Source organism: Alexandromys fortis, unplaced genomic scaffold (genome assembly GCF_014885135.2).
Source record: "Alexandromys fortis isolate MF-2015 unplaced genomic scaffold, M_Fortis_MF-2015_v1.1 scaffold_118, whole genome shotgun sequence".
NCBI classification, from domain to species: Eukaryota; Metazoa; Chordata; class Mammalia; order Rodentia; family Cricetidae; genus Alexandromys; species Alexandromys fortis.
In genome coordinates this window covers 4,432,339-4,448,670 of record NW_026068010.1, presented here as the reverse complement: position 1 = coordinate 4,448,670, position 16,332 = coordinate 4,432,339, and the positions used below count along the sequence as shown (strand labels likewise).

The following is a 16,332-nucleotide window of genomic DNA, read 5'->3' as shown; positions in this document are numbered from 1 at the left end:
GTGGCTCTGACTCTTACAGTCAATAAGAGACCTTAGTTTTACGATGTGTTTCGCACTGAAAAGGAACCAGAGTCGGTTGATTCAGGACTGCAGCAGGAAACACAGATGAACTGGCAGCAAAGAAGTGTTCAGCAAGTAGAGGAGGCTTGTTGAGAGCTAGGCTGGCGTGGGCCTGGGCAGGCACTGGGATGTACCTAGGTCAGTTCCCTCTACTTCCTTGGACACGTATTTCCTGCCTGTTTGAAGCTATGCAGATTCTACCTCTCCATTACCTCCTGCATTTGTGGCCCTGTGTGCTCTGGCATGTCTCATCACAGCGTGTCTGGACACAGGTGTCAGGCTTTACTCTCTTCCTAGCTTCTTCAGCACAGGGTGCCCTCAGTGCACCTGCCACACTTTCATCTGAAATCTATTCTCCTGATCATGATTCTAACAACCACGTTTCTTTTCCTTTTCTTTTGAACAAGAGAAGGAACCACACCCACCATCTCTAGTCCTCTGCTCCCTTGTTCTACTCAGACAGCCAGTCCCTCTCTTCACAGAAAGGGTTCTTCCATGATGCCAAAGCCAACCACCAAGTCTTGGTTCTCACCTCACACCAGTGCTCCAGACACACTGCCTCCTTTCTGTCTGTCCCATCCCTGAACATCCAGGTGTGCAAACTGAGTCCTCTGTCTCTTCCGAGTACCCTCACCCTCAGAGTGCTCTCGTTCCGCCTCATGGCTTTGCTCCTCACTGGTGTACCAATGGCTCTAAATCTGAATCCTCAGCTCTGACCACTGCCCTGAGCAGATGTCTGTGAACACAGCGGTTGGCCTAACACATCTCCGAAGCTTCTCATGTGGCTGAGACTGTACTTGCAAACCATGCTTCCCATGGGTTGTTTTCAAGTTTTCAGCAAGGAGTAATTCCAGTCTTCCATAGCTTTGGACACCCCACAGTGTCCCTCCAGCTTCAGAGTGTAACCAGAGTCTGCTGTTCCCTATGCCCATGGCTTTTGTCTGCTTCACCATCCTCCCCTGCCTAGATTCTTACCATGGCCTCCTCCTGGAGTCCCTGTTTGTACTCACACCCTCTATACCCTGTTTCCAATGTGATAGTGCGGGTGATATGCAAAAAGGTCAAAGCCTGTCTTGTCCCTCCTCTACTTGAGACCTTCCCGTGACTTCCTATCACCCTTTAAAGTTAAACATATACAAGGGCTCCAGCAAGATGGCTCAGTGAGTAAAGGCAATTGCTGTGCAGAATGACAGTCTGAGTTCAATCCCCAGCCCCTACATCAAGGGGTATGGGAAGAACCATCTCCTCTGACCTCCACACGTGCCACACACACCACTTGGCGCTTCCCTGCCTCTCTTGCTCCTCTGGCAAAGCTAATAGCTCCCGCCCGGCACAGCCTTCCTGGAGCTCTCCCAGACTCCACATGCTGCTCTCTCAGTTTCTCCCAGTCCAACACGAATGTCAGTGATGTCTTTTCTGCACTCTGTCCTCCCAACCTTTCTTCCCTTTGGCACTCATGCTATTTTGTTGCTCGTAATCTCCTCCTCCCACCAGAGTGCTCCGGGAAGGGATTCTTATCTGCTGTGCACCTGGCATGTAACAATTTCTCAATATTGATGGGATGCACCAATAAGTTACCCACCTTCTATAACAATCAAATGTGTGCAGACACAGTGTGACCCGATGACAAGGAACGAAATGGCAATGTGGCTTAGTAAGACAACAGTCAGAGAAAAGCCCTACATCAGATGAACACAGGACAGCAGGGTGGGAGGGAAGGAAGGAGTGAGGGGAAGGTGAGCAAGTACAGAGAAAGACAGAACATAAGGAACCCGTATTCCCCATAAGAAATGCCTAAAGTGCCGGGCAGTGGTGGCACACGCCTTTCTTTAATCCCAGCACTCGGGAGGCAGAGGCAGGTGGATCTCTGTGAGTTCGAGACCAGCCTGGTCTACAAGAGCTAGTGCCAGGACAGGCTCCAAAGCTACAGAGAAACCCTGTCTCGAAAAAAAACAAAAAAGAAATGCCTAAAGTTTTCACAAGTGGCTCTGCTATAGAACTTTAGAGCATAGAGTCAATACAAAAACCTCTGGATTGGAGATAACAGGCAGATCACTCTGTAGATGGAAAGGAGACAGCAGGACCAAAGAAAGAAACTGACAGCACACATCACAAGGGAACAGATTCAGGCTTGAGAAATGACAACGATGTACACAGTGTCTGCAGAAAGCAAAATTAAGGACAAAAGGGCTGCCTGTGATCATAATGGATAAAGACAGAAAATACAACGAAAAAGAACCAAATAAAGCCAGAAATAAATGTGTTGCCACACAAGACAACTGGCATCCTGAGGCAGGGCTGCTATGAAGGGGATGTGCAGATGTAGAAATGCAAAAAGCCCTGAGTGCGCGGCATAAAGGAGAACTGCTCAGGAGCCGTGTCAGGGCTGGGAAGTGCTGAGCTGAGGGCACCGCTCTTCCAGAGGACTCAACCAAACACAGAAAGGACAGTGAGCTGCTGGAGAAGGGAGGACTGGGGACAGTGACAGCAAACACTGAAGAGCCTGTGCTACATCATGTCTGCTCTAGGAGGGGGCAGTGCCCTGCCCTTACAGCATTTCATCCCAGAGGGGCACGAGGGTGTGGTGCACTCTGGGAGCTGAGGAGTGCCAGAGACGAGTGCTGCTGTGGGAGAGGAGTGGACACTGCTCCTGTTAGGAAGGGTCTCTCACAAGGACATGTCACATGGCTGAAGTGCAATGGGAGAGACAGGAGCTAAGGCCGAAACATCTGGAAGGCTTGTGCCTACACAGAGACCTTGGCTGGGTTTGACATCTCTGCAGAACTTCAGTAGGAAATGAAACAGGGTGGGACAGAGTTAGTGGTAGAACACCTGCCCAGCACTGGGAGCCCCTACAAAACAAACAAAAACAAACAAATAAGAGAAGAATCCAGCCAAGATGTTGGAGAATATTAAAAGCTGAAGAGATCAGAGGTTTAAATGTTTCACTAAATATAATTATTTGATCATAATTACTTAGAAAGAAAGAAAGAAAGAAAGAAAGAAAGAAAGAAAGAAAGAAAGAAAGAAAAAAGAAAAAAAGAAAGAAAGGAAGGCTAAGGGCCAAGAGGATGTCTGTGTGTAAAGGTTCTTTACCATCAAGCCTGACAACCTGAGTCTGACCTCTGGGCTCCATGGGAGAAGAGAGCAGACTCGTACAGGTTGTCCTCTGACCCCCACATACATGCTGGCATACCCACACACATACAGAAAAATACACATACATAAATACAAAGATTACTTTCACATCACCGCTCAGCAAGCTTATCAGTGTAGCTCCACTCTGTAAGTTTCAAAGCTTGAAAGGCAATGCTTTTCCAGAGAAAACAGAAAGCTACATTAACACACAGCACATTACCGACTGCTTTTACAACAGAAACAACAACTCCTACGAGGTCCACTTCAGAGCAAGGAGGCTGAAAGGCTGGCTCCGACAGTCTGCTGAAGTGAAGAGGTTCCCGGGGCTGGTAAACCTGGAGTAAGGTCTCCTGGGAAGCCTAGGGGGAACAGAACAAATCGTCAGCGTGCGGAGACTCTGGGAAGCACTTGCATTAGCCAAAGGAAAATGTGTAAGGAGAGGTGCAGACCGGTAGCTGCTGATACTGAGTTCTTTTCGTAGCTGTTAACTGGATGCTAGCTCGTTCAAATTTACTCCTGGATCTCGATACTGCAAGATGATAGATTCTGTATCTCTTTCCCTCCATTAACAGGGAGTGTAAATCTGCTGATGGGCGCCAGATACTCAGCAGAGCTGTACAGAGAACAGGACACAAAGGCAAACGGGTGACCATTTACGGAAACATGTGAACAACAAAGACGAAGGTGCCCATGCGCTGTGGGTGCTCACAGCCCATTTTATTCACTTGGTCTACATGAATTTTACATTTCATTTATCATTTGTAATTTCACTCCCCTAACCCCCAGGCAGGGTTTCTCTGTGTGGCCTTGAACGTCCAGGAACTCACTCTGTAGACCAGGCTGGCCTTGAACTCAGAGAATCACTCAGGGTGCTGGGATCAAAGGTGTGCAGCACCAGCACCGCCCAGCATAAACTCACTTTTAAACTTAACAAAAACCTTGCATACTTACATGACTGTTCTTCTTTCTTGTAGCTTGTAACACGCAGCTTCCACACTGTGGTAACATCCCTTGATAAGCCCTCCTCTTGCTCAGCAGACTCCAAGGCCTTCCGGAATTCTGACTGGATCTGTGCTTGTTTCTTATCGTTCAACATTTGTCTGTGGTTGTTCAAGGTTCTCAGCTGCTCTTCACTGAAACAACCCTGTGAGCAGTTAAAACATCAGAGAGCAGCCACAAGAGCAGTCCTGCCTACCTTAACTGAGCTGCCTTATATGAGAACAACATATAAGAGATCCATCCACCTGCGTGTGTACTAATCATTTTATCACACAGTGCTCCCAGGGACCTCAAACTGCCTATGTGTCCTTGTGACAGACCTCCCTAGAGCCAAATCTCTAATATTTAGTGTTCTCTAACCATAACCAGCACACCGACATTTCAAATGTCTGACATGAATGGACAGTAACAGAACAACAGATTTATGCCTGGTAAACGTGCTAACCGACTTGATCTTCACAGGCATGCCATGACTTGTTGCTATTATTTCAACACTGGAGCTGACGAAGGTGAAGCACAGAGACAATCAGTGACTACACAGGTGACATAGGAGGGCTGGCTCAATGGCTTTTTTATCCTTATCTCCTGTACAATCAATTAGTTTAATAATTTAATAGTTCATCTTTGGAACAGGAGATATAATTTTTACAGTGTTTGTATGTTCGTCGATTTATTTTATGTGTGCAGGTGGAGCTGCAGTTATAGGCAGTTGTGAGTTGCCAAACATGGGTGCTGGAAACCCAATTTGGGTCCTCTACAAGAGCTCTGAGCATTCTTTTTTTTGTTTTTTTGAGATAGGGTTTCTCTTTGTAGCTTTGGAGCCTGTCCTGTAGTCCTGGAACTTGCTCTGTAGACCAGGCTGGCTTTGAATCAATCTCACAGAGATCCACCTGCATCTGCCTCCCAAGTGCTGGGATTAAAGGTTTGTGCCACCACCACCCAGAGCTCTGAGCATTCTTAACCACTAAGCCATCTCTCCAGACAGAATTTGGCTGTGTATCCCAGGCACACATCTTGCCATCCTGCCTCTTGGTCCCCAGACTGCTTGGAAAACAGACATGTGCCACACATCTGGCTAAAAAGAAAGCTTTGCCTGCATTAAAAAGAATACAATATCTATCTATATAGATAAATACAGTATTTATTTTAGGTGTGCGGAGGTCTGAGGAAAACTGGAAGGAGTTGGTTCTCTCCTTCTACCATGTGGTCCCAGGGATCAAACTCAGGCTCAAGGTTGGCGGTAGGAGCCTTTGCCCACTGAGTCGATGTCTCTGGTCTTTTGCCTGGCATCTTAAATCATGCTATTTTAATATATGAAACTCATAAAACCTTTCATTCTCTATCTGATGCCCCAGATGCAGCATTTCAACATGGACTTGCTATAAAGGCCGGCACGAGTACAGCTTCCCACAGGCCTGGGGACTGAAGCTCATCGCCTGGCTCTTCCTCACCTCAAGGTGATCGGGGTCGGGTGCACTCTGAACTGCTGCATAGAGCTCTGCACCGTCCTGCAGAGCATGGACCTGCTGCCTTGTGAGTGCACGGGACAGCACACACCGCTGTGCTGTGTCTTCTAGGGGAAGGAGGAAGCAGCATTGATTAGCTAAACCCAAAACTTTGGAGTGAAAACTACAAAGTCAAGCAAAAACATCCAGAGGAGGGAGAACAGATAATCAAGAGCCACCAAGGGCAGATGATGGCTCAGCTGAAATGGTACCAGTTACCAAATCTACCGATCTGGCCCAATCCCCAGAGCCCACTAGGCAGGAGAGAACTGACCATAAGTTGTCCCTTATTTCTGTACATGTGCTGTGACATGGACATACAATCAATGAATAAATGAAATTTAAAAATTATTTTAAAAACAACCTATCTAACTAAAAGCTTCCTTGTTTAAAAAAAAGAAGAAGAAACTGAGGCAGTCTCAGGTAAAATGTCACACACAGGGGTTTATGTAATGAGATTAATTTGTAATTTAAAGAAATTGTTTCTCGTGCTGATTTAGTTATTCATGAAAACAGTATAACCTGGTGATTATTTTAAATAAATAAGATAGTGGAAGTCTAATCTTTGATTTAAAAATTTGATTTTTAGTATGTGATGTATGTGCTTGTACGAAAGCATGACACTTGGGTGGGGTGCCATAAAGGCCGGAAGAGGCATGGGATCCCCTGAAGCTGGAGCTATAGGTGGTGTGGGTGGTAGAAACTGAACTCAGGTCCTCTGCAAGAGCAGGAAGCACTCTTAGCTACTGAGTCATCTCTCCAGTCCCCTTATCTCTCTATAGATACACACATTTTATACCTGCAGAAAATTCTGAGGAAATACCTGAAAATAAAAATTTTTTAAAAATTTTATCTATCTATCTATCTATCTATCTATCTATCTATCTATCTATCATCTTATTTGTGTAGATGAGAAGTATATGAATAGAGTAATACTCTCTATTCAGTCATTCCCCTCAGCCAACTTCAATGTCCCAAAGTTTAATTAACAGAACAGGGAAGCTGCCCTGAACTGAACTCAACACTTTGGAAGAAAACAAAATCTTTAGTAACACAAAAGTAGATTAGAAAAGGGCAGCGCACACCTTTAATCCCAGCACTTGAGAGGCAGAGACAGGCAGATCTCTGTGAGTTTGAGGCCAGCCTGGTCTACAGAGCAAGTTCCATGACAGCCAGAGCTGTTACACTGAGAAAAAGAAACCCTGTCTCTTAAAACATCCCAAAAGATTGAAAGTTGTAGAGTAGAATTCAGTATGTCTTTAACTTTTCCTCTTTAATGTATGCAGATTTCTGGGTGTTATCTACTACAGAGCACCTGCCTAACATGTGCAGGGTCTGACTCCCTAGCAACACATACATGCATGGAAAGAAAGAAAGAAAGAAAGAAAGAAAGAAAGAAAGAAAGAAAGAAAGAAAGAAAGAAAGAAAGAAAGAAAGAAAGAAAGAGAGAAAGAAAGANAAGAAAGAAAGAAAGAAAGAAAGAAAGAAAGAAAGAAAGAAAGAAAGAAAGAGAGAAAGAAAGAGAGAAAGAAAGAGAGAAAGAAAGAGAGAAAGAAAGAGAGAAAGAAAGAAAGAGAGAAAGAGAGAAAGAGAGAAAGAGAAAGAGAGAAAGAGAGAAAGAGAGAAAGAGAGAAAGAGAGAAAGAAAGAAAGAGATAAAGAAATGGTCACTGAGGTCCATGTGTGGAAAAGGTCCTACCTAGTAATTTCAGGTTTGTTCCTCGGAAACTCAGATCCTCAATGACACAGGCTGGTGCACAGCTGGACAGAACACTGGGAAAAAGTCTGACAGCAACCTGGAAGACACTAGTCTGGCTGACTCCTCCTGGCCACCCTTCTCCTAACACCAAGGATTCCTAGATACTCAAACTCAGTGTATGAATTCATGCCTGGGGTTCAGGCCTGCACCCTAGCTACTCTGGAGGTCGAGGCAGGAGGAAGAGTGAGTGCAAGGCCAGGTTGATCAACTTTGTAAGATACTGCCTCTAAATGAAAGGGAAGGAGGGAGGGAGGGAAGAATAAAGGAGAAAAGAAGGCACTTATTTAAGGATCCTGAAAAATACTAACACAATAGCTGTCATCTTTCGCCATCTCTGTTCTCAAAGAAGCAATGACAACCGGAGTCAGTTCAATTTTCATTTCTGTATATGTGTGGTATTTTGTAAGTAAAAAAAAAAAATAGACGCAGAATTAAAAAAGAATCAATTACTCAATAAGAATTCACATAATTATAAAGTATTGTGAGAAATAACAATTTGTAATAAGAAGCCCATTTTACCTTCATGGTCTTTAAACTCTGCCTGGATTTTAGTGAACAAGGCCTCCAGTTTCTTCTGCTGGTCCCCTGCAAATCTCACTGCTTCCTTTGCCTCTTCTTTCTCATTACGAAATATGTACAATCCAGATGCTGTCTTCTCCACCCACTGACAATATATTGAAAACAGGAAGGAACATTCAGATTCTCCCCAGAGAAAGAAATTACATGGTAAGTTTCAAAACAGATCATACCTGCAAAGGGTACACTCTCTGAACAATGATGTCCACACAGCCAACACTTCCTCCATCACTGAACAGTGAAGACAGGAACAGCGGGAAAGGCCTGGGATCACGAAAGAACCCCAGCTTGCTGTGCCAGCGAGCGGGCCGTGTGCTGTTGGCAGAAATCTGCATACATTAAAGAGGAAAAGTTAAAGACATACTGAATTCTACTCTACAACTTTCAATCTTTTGGGATGTTTTAAGAGTATTTACTTGTGTGTGTGTGTGTGTGTGTGTGTGTATTAAAAAGATGGTTCAACAGTTAAGAACATTTGCTGCTTTTGCAGAGGGCCTGGGTTCAGTTTCCAGCACCCATTTAATGGCTCACAACTCCGGTTCCAGGAAATCCCATTTCCTCTTCTGGCCTCTGAGGGAACTGCACGCACACGGTACACAGGCAGGCAAAACACTCATACTCAGAAAACAGAAAAACTTTTTTTAAAAAATTAACTTTTAAATATCTCATGAAGATGACTGATAAAGATTTTAAAAAGTGAGTAAGTAGAAAAACCATATAAAAGGGAAAATACTTCAATATATACTCCTCAAGAATGTTTCTACTGTAGGGCCTGGGTGTTATCTACTACAGAGCACCTGCCTAACATGTGCAGGGTCTGACTCCCTAGCAACACATACATGCAACAAATGCATGCACTCATGCACTCAAGTTCACTTACTTTTGCTACAAAGCATCAATACTTGTTAGAGGGTGGGAGATGACTCAACTGGTGAAGTGGCTTGCCCTGTATGCATGAGGATCTGAGTTTTATCCCCAGAGCCACTGTGAAAAGGCCAGAAGTGACGGCAGGCACTTGTTATGCCAGTGCTGGAAGGAGGAGACAGAAGTACTGGTGCCTAAACTCGACTCTAGTACAGACTCGACTCTTATTCAATAACTGCAGCTGCATTTAGCTCAAGAAATAGCTCTGCCTCCCCTAGCCAGCAAACTCCTTAGAGCAATCTGCCTCTTCCATTACTAGTGCATTGACAAGATATGCTGTCCTTTATGACAAAAGTAAATACAACATTCTCAGTGAATTACCTCTCTAGAATATAACGGGCTCTGGCCCAGAGTGCACAACAGTTTAACTTACCTTTAGCCTAAGAGAGTCTGGGGCTTCCAGAGGTGCACAGGCATCTGGGGAGCCCACTAGCTCTGCCCCGTAGGTAATGATCTTCTGGCCCACAGTCAGTCTCCCGCTCTTTACCAGAGCTACAAGGGGAGGGTCTAGCTGGGCCTTGACAGCGTACCATCCGTCTGTGAGCTCGACAGTGTCTACACTCTTGGGATCTGCACGAGTTTCACTGACTGAGGCTTCAGGTCCACTTGTGTTTAGTGAAAGGACATCAGAAACGCAGAGAACGAGCGTTTTTGCGGCTGTGTCATCCCTTTCCAGGATCTTCTTGAGAGCCGACCTGCTGCTGCTGTCAATTTCCACATCGTATCTGAAAACGAGACGCAAAAGCTGCCTAGGCCCTGGAGCCTGGGGTCTCACTGTAAACCAAGCCACCGGCTGCAGTTAAGTGTGGCATGAGCACGAGGACCAGAGTTTCGATCTCAGCACGCACGTACCAAGCTGGCGTCGAGTACATGCCTGTAACCCCAGCTCTGAGGGGCCTGGAGATGGACTGCCAAGAAAACATAAGCTCCAAGTTCAGGGAAAGCCCCCACCTCAAAGGAATAGGCAGAGCGTGCTAGTGGAGGACACCAGACACCCTCTTCTGGCTTTCATGAATACATACAGGAGGGTACATCCAAACACGCATATGAGCACATGGGTATACCCAGGTGTACTCACAATAAATAAATATTTTTAAGAAAATTAGTTCATCAAGCCAGGCATGGTGATGCATGCCTTTAATCCCAGCATTTGGGAGGCAGAGTCAGGCAGAGTTCAAGGCCAACCTGGTCTATATAGATTGAGTTCTAAGACAGTCAGGGCTATACAGGAAAACCCTGTCTCGAAAAGCCAAAAGAAAAAAAAAATTAGCTAGAAGTACACTGTTTATCATTAAAATAAGAATACTAAAGACAAAAATGTTTTATTAACAATCTTTAAATAATGGATCAAATTAGTAACTCACATTTACAAAGGTGAAAGGGGGTGGGCACTGCCACTCAGAACTGGTTCATGCACTATCTGATATGGAAGTCAGAGGCTACACAGGACCTGCAGACTGCATGACAGTCACTTACTGCCACCCTTTCAACTTGCCTGTATTTTAGTTGAAGCAGCACTCTTTCTGGGTTTAGGCACCTATTAGCAAACTCTTTGGGAAAAGCAAATTCCATAGCTGCCAGTTTCCATACAATCCAGCGGTAGTGATTAGACACCCAGACACTAGAAATAAGCTTTGGATCCACACCCGGAGTGTCACACAGAGCCCTGAGCAAAGAAATATACAACACAATGAAACCACAGAATAAAATTGGACTCACAACTATCACTATTCTCTTGTACAAAATCCTGCAGTAAGCTTTTGTGAGCACAAACTTGTAAGTCAATGTTGTACAACTAAGTTGTTGATGTCTAAATACTGAGATTTGCTAATTATGAACTGATATTTAAATACTTCTGTTTAAATTTTAGTGGTGATACATATTTTTAACTCTCCATTTTTTTTTTAACATTTTATTGATTCTTTGTGGATTTTACATCATTGTATCCTGATCCCACTCATCTCCTCCAAAAATATGGAATGCTTCATGAATTTGCATGTTATCTTTGCTGCCAAAGCAGACACTAGTGCTTATATTTTTAATATTTATTAAAATATACAGTGAAAGAGGAAAATGACACAAATAGGGTAATACCATTAGGCAAACTCAAACTGAACTATTTCTACCATAATGGATAATACAGCCAGTTTTAAAAAATAAAAAATATACTTCATTAAGTCCCAGAATAAATCACATTCAATTTTCAAAAGATTTCAAAAGAATGTTTAGTGAACCAAAGTACACTTTAAAAGATTCCTCTTTAAAAACAAAAACAAAAACAAAAAAACAATTACTAGCAACTTTTTAGTTTAAAAGTCATAGGAAAGAGAAAGAGGGCTGGAGAGATGGCTCAGCAGTTAAGAGCACTGGCTTCTGAACCAGAGGTCCTGAGTTCAATTCCCGGCACCCACATAGTGGCTCACAACCATCTCTAGTGGGATCTAACACCTTCCAGCATAAAGGTGTACATGCAGATAGAGCACTCATATAAACAAAATTAAAAAAAAAAAAAGGAAAGAGGGAGAGAGGGATGACAGAACAGGTAAAGGCCGGTACACAGCACCTATAAAATTCTTCTTTTCCAGCCTTCCCGTCATTGGAGGGGATCAGCCATCCACCGTCTGCTAACTGAATGCCCTTTCCAGCACACACATCTTCTTTACCAAAGTAATTCTGAATGTCAAACTGAAAATGCTCAGCGTTTCTGCTGTTAATGTTCATGCACTCTTTAGAAACGCCATACATATAGAGCTGTAAAAAACAATAGAAAAATGTGATAATAAATAAAAATCAAAGACAGTCCTAGAATAGGAACAAAACTGAATTTATCCAGAAGTTTCCATTTAAATACTAAAATAGTCACTATAAAATAGTTAACTGGTCCAGGAGTACAGCTCATTGATAAAGTGTGTGCTTAGCATGTGAAAAGCACTGGCTGTGAAGTACACACACACACACACACACACACACAAACATACACAAACATAAACATGAACTCCCTCTGCACTAAGACTATGTTTATAAACAGCTCATGTATCCAAGAGGTGGCTGCACTTTTTATTTCCTCTTGTATCTCCCTCTTGCTAAATCGGTCACAAGGCCCCTGTCTGCCATCCGCAGAGGCAGGCTGCACTTCTTCAGCAGTACATATGCTAAACTGAATGAAGCACAGGCTAGCATGGCCCCTGCACCAGGCAGACATGCAAATTCACCAAGTGCTCCATGGATTTAACCCATTATGCCATACAAACAAGATGTGCTAGCAATTTCTCTTAAAGGCGAGGAAGGGAAGGTGCAGGGTACTATCAGGAGCTTCCTCTCACCCACACATGCCCAGCTAAGTGTATTTTCCTTCGGCCAGAGTGGCTCTGACCCATATGTGCACTGGAACATGACTTCCACTCAAATTAGGCCAATTTGGGCTGTGACTTAACCCTCCCTATGCTTCAGTCCTCTCGCCTGACAGATGTACAATACAACTGTGCATTTCTTGAAGGGGGCTGTGAGGCTGAAGGCACCTGTCACGGAGCCATCTCAAGTTCTTAGTATACAAACTTCACTCCACACCGTCAGCACCACTGCCGTCACTTCCAGCCTTCTACTCCGAAATATTCTACAAACAGTAAAGTCTTCACTAGACTCAAACATCAGAACCTCGAGAAAGCGCAGGGCTACAGTCACTCACACTTGAGACCAGGGTTGATGAGATTCCTCCAATGCTCAGAGCACTCACACCATCAAAGCAAGCGAGAGCTAAAGCACAAACGGCAGTGCTGTAGCAGACACTTCAATAAGGCTAGGACATGCCTGGCAGGGAACAGGGAGGCTGCCACTGCAGGCTGAGGAGGAGGAAGCAGAATCGTTTTTCATTTGATCAGCAGTAATTTGTTCATTCTCTACACAAGACAATTTTCAGAGTATAGCTGACGGCACGAGGCTTCCCTTGGCTGTAAAAGCTGTTAGTATCATAGCATACCTGCTTATGAGAACATGCAGAAGGAACACGGCCTCTTACTGCGGCCTGCAGAGAGATCCGAGGCAGGGTGGATGATTTTGTGAGATACAGACTGCCTGGCTGTGGAGAGAGATGATGTCTTTCTTTCTTTTTAATTCGCATATTCTGCAGGTCCCTGGCATTCTGAAGGCTTGCCATTAAATCTGTTAAACGACAGTTTGCAAAAGGGAAATGGATGCAGAGTTAAAAGGCACAGCCTGGCTAAGCACTGGTGGCTCATGTCTTTGATTCCAGCACTTGGGAGGCAGGAGGAGGATCTCTGCAAATCTGAGGCAAGCCTGGTCTACAGAGCTAGTTCCAGGGCAGCCAGGGCTACACAGAGAAGCCTGATCCCCCAAAACTAACTAACTAAATAATAAACTCCAGTCACAGTAGTCCTGGACTTTTTGGGGAAAGTCTCACTCACGCCTTAGCTAGCATTAAACTCCCAGCAGTCTTCTTGTCCCAGTGTCCTGACTGCTGGGTTTATACAACAGCCACAGGAAGCTGTTTTTGTTTGTTTTTTTTTGAGACAGTGTCTTGCTACGTAGCTCAGGCTAGCCTGGAACTCACAATGTTCCTGACTCAGACTCTTGAGCAATGGTATTACAGACTTGAGCACGTCATGCCGGGCCTTGCACAATTATTATGTTTGTCTTGTGAGTGCACACGAGTGCCCGTGCATATGAAGGCCATAGGTTAACATGGAGTGTCTTAATCTATCACTCTCCACTTTGACATAAAGGCTCTGACTGCTCACCAATTTGACCAGGCTGGCCGGCTGGCCAGAGAGCTCCAGGAATCCTCCTGTCTCGGCCCTTTCTGCACCAGAGTTACATATGTGTGCTGTCATACTTTGATTTTATATGGGTACTAGAAATCTGAACTCAAGTTCTCAGACTTGTGCTGCAAGCGCTTTATCCACTGAGCCAGCCCCCTAGCTCCTGGCTTTTGTTTAAAAAACAAACGAACAACAAACAAAACAGAAGAAAACAAGAGTCTGTAAGTCTCTTTGAAAGAAATCATTAGAACAATTCGAACCTAATCTTTGGATTTAGAAAATCTGAAATGTTAAAAAAGGTCCTGAAATTATCAATCACCATAAAGGGAATAAATGCTCAGGATAACATTAATGGAGGAACTAGCTAATCTGGTGGTTCTCAACCTGTGGGTTGCAACCCCTTCAGAAGGGTCACCTAAGGCCATTGGAAAACACAGATTTTACATTGTGATTCATAACAATAGCAAAGAAAATAATTTTATGGTTGGGGATCACCACAACAAGAGGAACTAAACTGTATTAAAAGGTGGCAGCAGCGTTAGGAAGGTTGAGAACCACTGCTCTCATCAAAAGATGAAAACCAAGACTAGCAGATGGCCCAGCAGGTAAGTACTTTCTGCATACATCCGATGACCTGAGTTCAAACTCTAGAAAGCGTGATGGAAGGAGAGAATCAACTCCCCAAATCTGTCTTCTGACCTCATGTGGGCCGTGACTCTTGTACCTGTACACACACAGAAATCAAGATTAAATTTTTTCTTTTTTTTTACAAAATAAATGACAAACAAATGTCACTCAATACCTAAAGGCTCTTCCTCACACTCTGTGGCCTCTTGATGGAAGCTTCCTTTGTCACACTGACGAATGTCACTGTCACTCACATCTTCACCGTCCCCATCTATGCTCTTGTGGTTCTTTCCCTCTGCACGGATACTCTTGCTATTCCAATGTTCATCTCTGTGAAACTGCGATTTCATCTTGAAAGGGGGGACGAAGACTGTGGTGGATCTGCCTGTGGCTGAGCATCTTGTCCTTTCGTTTCTTGAAGCAGAAACTTTGTGAGTTGGGAGGAGTGAAGCTGTAGGATGGCTTGGAGGTTTTTCCAGAGCCCAATGCCCAGGATGCCCTTGAGACAGCCGTCCTTGAGTTGGTGCAGTGAAATGAGGACTCTGAGTTTCTCGCCTCTCTTTACTTGAGCTGCATTGGGGAGAGAGTACTTAGTGGGCCTATGTGACAGAAAATGCACATGCTTGCCTTTCCCACAGATCCTCAGGGCTACCCGCTGAACCTATTCTGGTGACCGCTGTGCTCTCCTGAGTGATGACACCAAGGAACAATAGCACAGTTTTCAAGGCTTTCGCTGTTCCACAGATTTATACCCAGCCTTTGACTCCACAGCCCACTTCCCACACAAGCCTGCACGCTGTGCACTTCCTGCACAGCACTCTCCCGCTCTCCACCTATCTGCAGGGTGCTTGCTTGCTAGTAATTCAGCTTTTTCTGGAGCCCCATTCTTCCAGTTTCTAATCCAACCTTTCTCTTTTCTCTCTTCCCGTTATCTATATGTTTTCTAGCACATATTTCTAATACACTCTAAATGAATTAGAGAGCTTAGCTTTCAAAAATTCACCCTTTTCCTAAATTCTACCCAACTTACACTAAAATTTAAAAAAAATTACACATATCTCACCAGAAGGGTCCACAGGTCACTGGCTCTAGAGACATGTGGTGCGTGAACAATCTTCTGTCTTTCATTGTGCCTAAAAAACCGCAATCTACAGCATTAGTGAAAAGCAGGTTTTCACCATCATTTCTGTTATTACATTGTAAATGTTCACGAAATTTTGATAGATATTGAAGTTTTCAATGTACATTATGGATATTTAATAAGGAATTACTGAATACACTTCATTTGCAAACTAATTTTAACTATAAGCCAAATAACCTACCTTTCAAACCTCAGAGAAATCAGTTTTAAATTTAGTACAGTGGTGTTAGCAATCATTACAGTAGCTAACAGCCAGCGTTAATATGAAGGCTCAGAAGCAAAGCTTTAGACAGTATTCATTCTCAATATGTAATTTAGAGCTATTAGACCTCCAGGAGGTTCACTAATTGGGGATTAGCTGAATAAACTAGATCCAGCCAGGAGATCAAGAATGTAAATGTAACCATGCAAATGGACAGGAAAGACATTTACATATTCATTAAGCAGCATTCCCCAGCTTTGCAGAGTGGCAGCATAGCAGCCAGTGAGGTTTATCTGGGGCATGATTACAGCTAATTGAAAACTTTCCCCAATACCCTGCGTGACTACTTGAAATATAGTTGGCATTAGCAATTCTATATTTCTCTACAGAGACTGTCAAAACAAACAAACAAGAATCAGCATCCCCCCAAAAGCAAATAAGGTGCAATAATGCAGGCAGATGTTATTAGAGAATGTCTACAAGATTAAACTGAAAAGCACTGAGTAAAAGGTGGGGAAATTGGAGGATAGCCTGGACAGTGACTCGGGTAGATCTAAGACTCTCCAAGTATACCTTTCTAAAGAATTTATGAATGAGTTATGCAAATGTTTTATTTGTTCTTATGTA

The 16,332-nt window shown here is 43.9% G+C and overlaps 1 protein-coding gene and 2 non-coding genes across 9 annotated transcripts in view; 1 reads left to right on the top strand and 2 right to left on the bottom strand.

Annotated features, from left to right (window-relative positions):
• The window catches only part of Brca2 (BRCA2 DNA repair associated), a 55,649-nt gene that overhangs the window by 3,725 nt on the left and 35,592 nt on the right, over positions 1 to 16,332 (bottom strand). For 4 of the 7 annotated variants that reach the window (XM_050161911.1, XM_050161906.1, XM_050161907.1 and 1 more), the window contains 12 exons: positions 15,426 to 15,510; positions 14,538 to 14,932; positions 12,937 to 13,118; positions 11,524 to 11,711; positions 10,456 to 10,626; positions 9,334 to 9,685; positions 8,210 to 8,365; positions 7,980 to 8,124; positions 5,649 to 5,770; positions 4,150 to 4,342; positions 3,648 to 3,811; positions 3,419 to 3,557 (listed from right to left, as the gene is read on the bottom strand). In XM_050161911.1, the coding sequence (XP_050017868.1) occupies positions 3,419 to 3,557; positions 3,648 to 3,811; positions 4,150 to 4,342; positions 5,649 to 5,770; positions 7,980 to 8,124; positions 8,210 to 8,365; positions 9,334 to 9,685; positions 10,456 to 10,626; positions 11,524 to 11,711; positions 12,937 to 13,118; positions 14,538 to 14,932; positions 15,426 to 15,510 (2,292 nt within the window). Of the gene's footprint in view, positions 1 to 3,418; positions 3,558 to 3,647; positions 3,812 to 4,149; positions 4,343 to 5,648; positions 5,771 to 7,768; positions 7,843 to 7,979; positions 8,125 to 8,209; positions 8,366 to 9,333; positions 9,686 to 10,455; positions 10,627 to 11,523; positions 11,712 to 12,936; positions 13,119 to 14,537; positions 14,933 to 15,425; positions 15,511 to 16,332 lie in introns of those variants that run through there. The other 3 variants (XM_050161908.1, XM_050161910.1, XM_050161913.1) reach the window with 2 other exon arrangements.
• Positions 6,604 to 6,734, bottom strand: LOC126513539 (small nucleolar RNA SNORA36 family). Its single transcript, XR_007595376.1, has one exon. It is a non-coding gene; the product is annotated as a small nucleolar RNA SNORA36 family (small nucleolar RNA).
• LOC126513543 (U4 spliceosomal RNA) lies at positions 15,959 to 16,097 on the top strand. Its single transcript, XR_007595379.1, has one exon. It is a non-coding gene; the product is annotated as a U4 spliceosomal RNA (small nuclear RNA).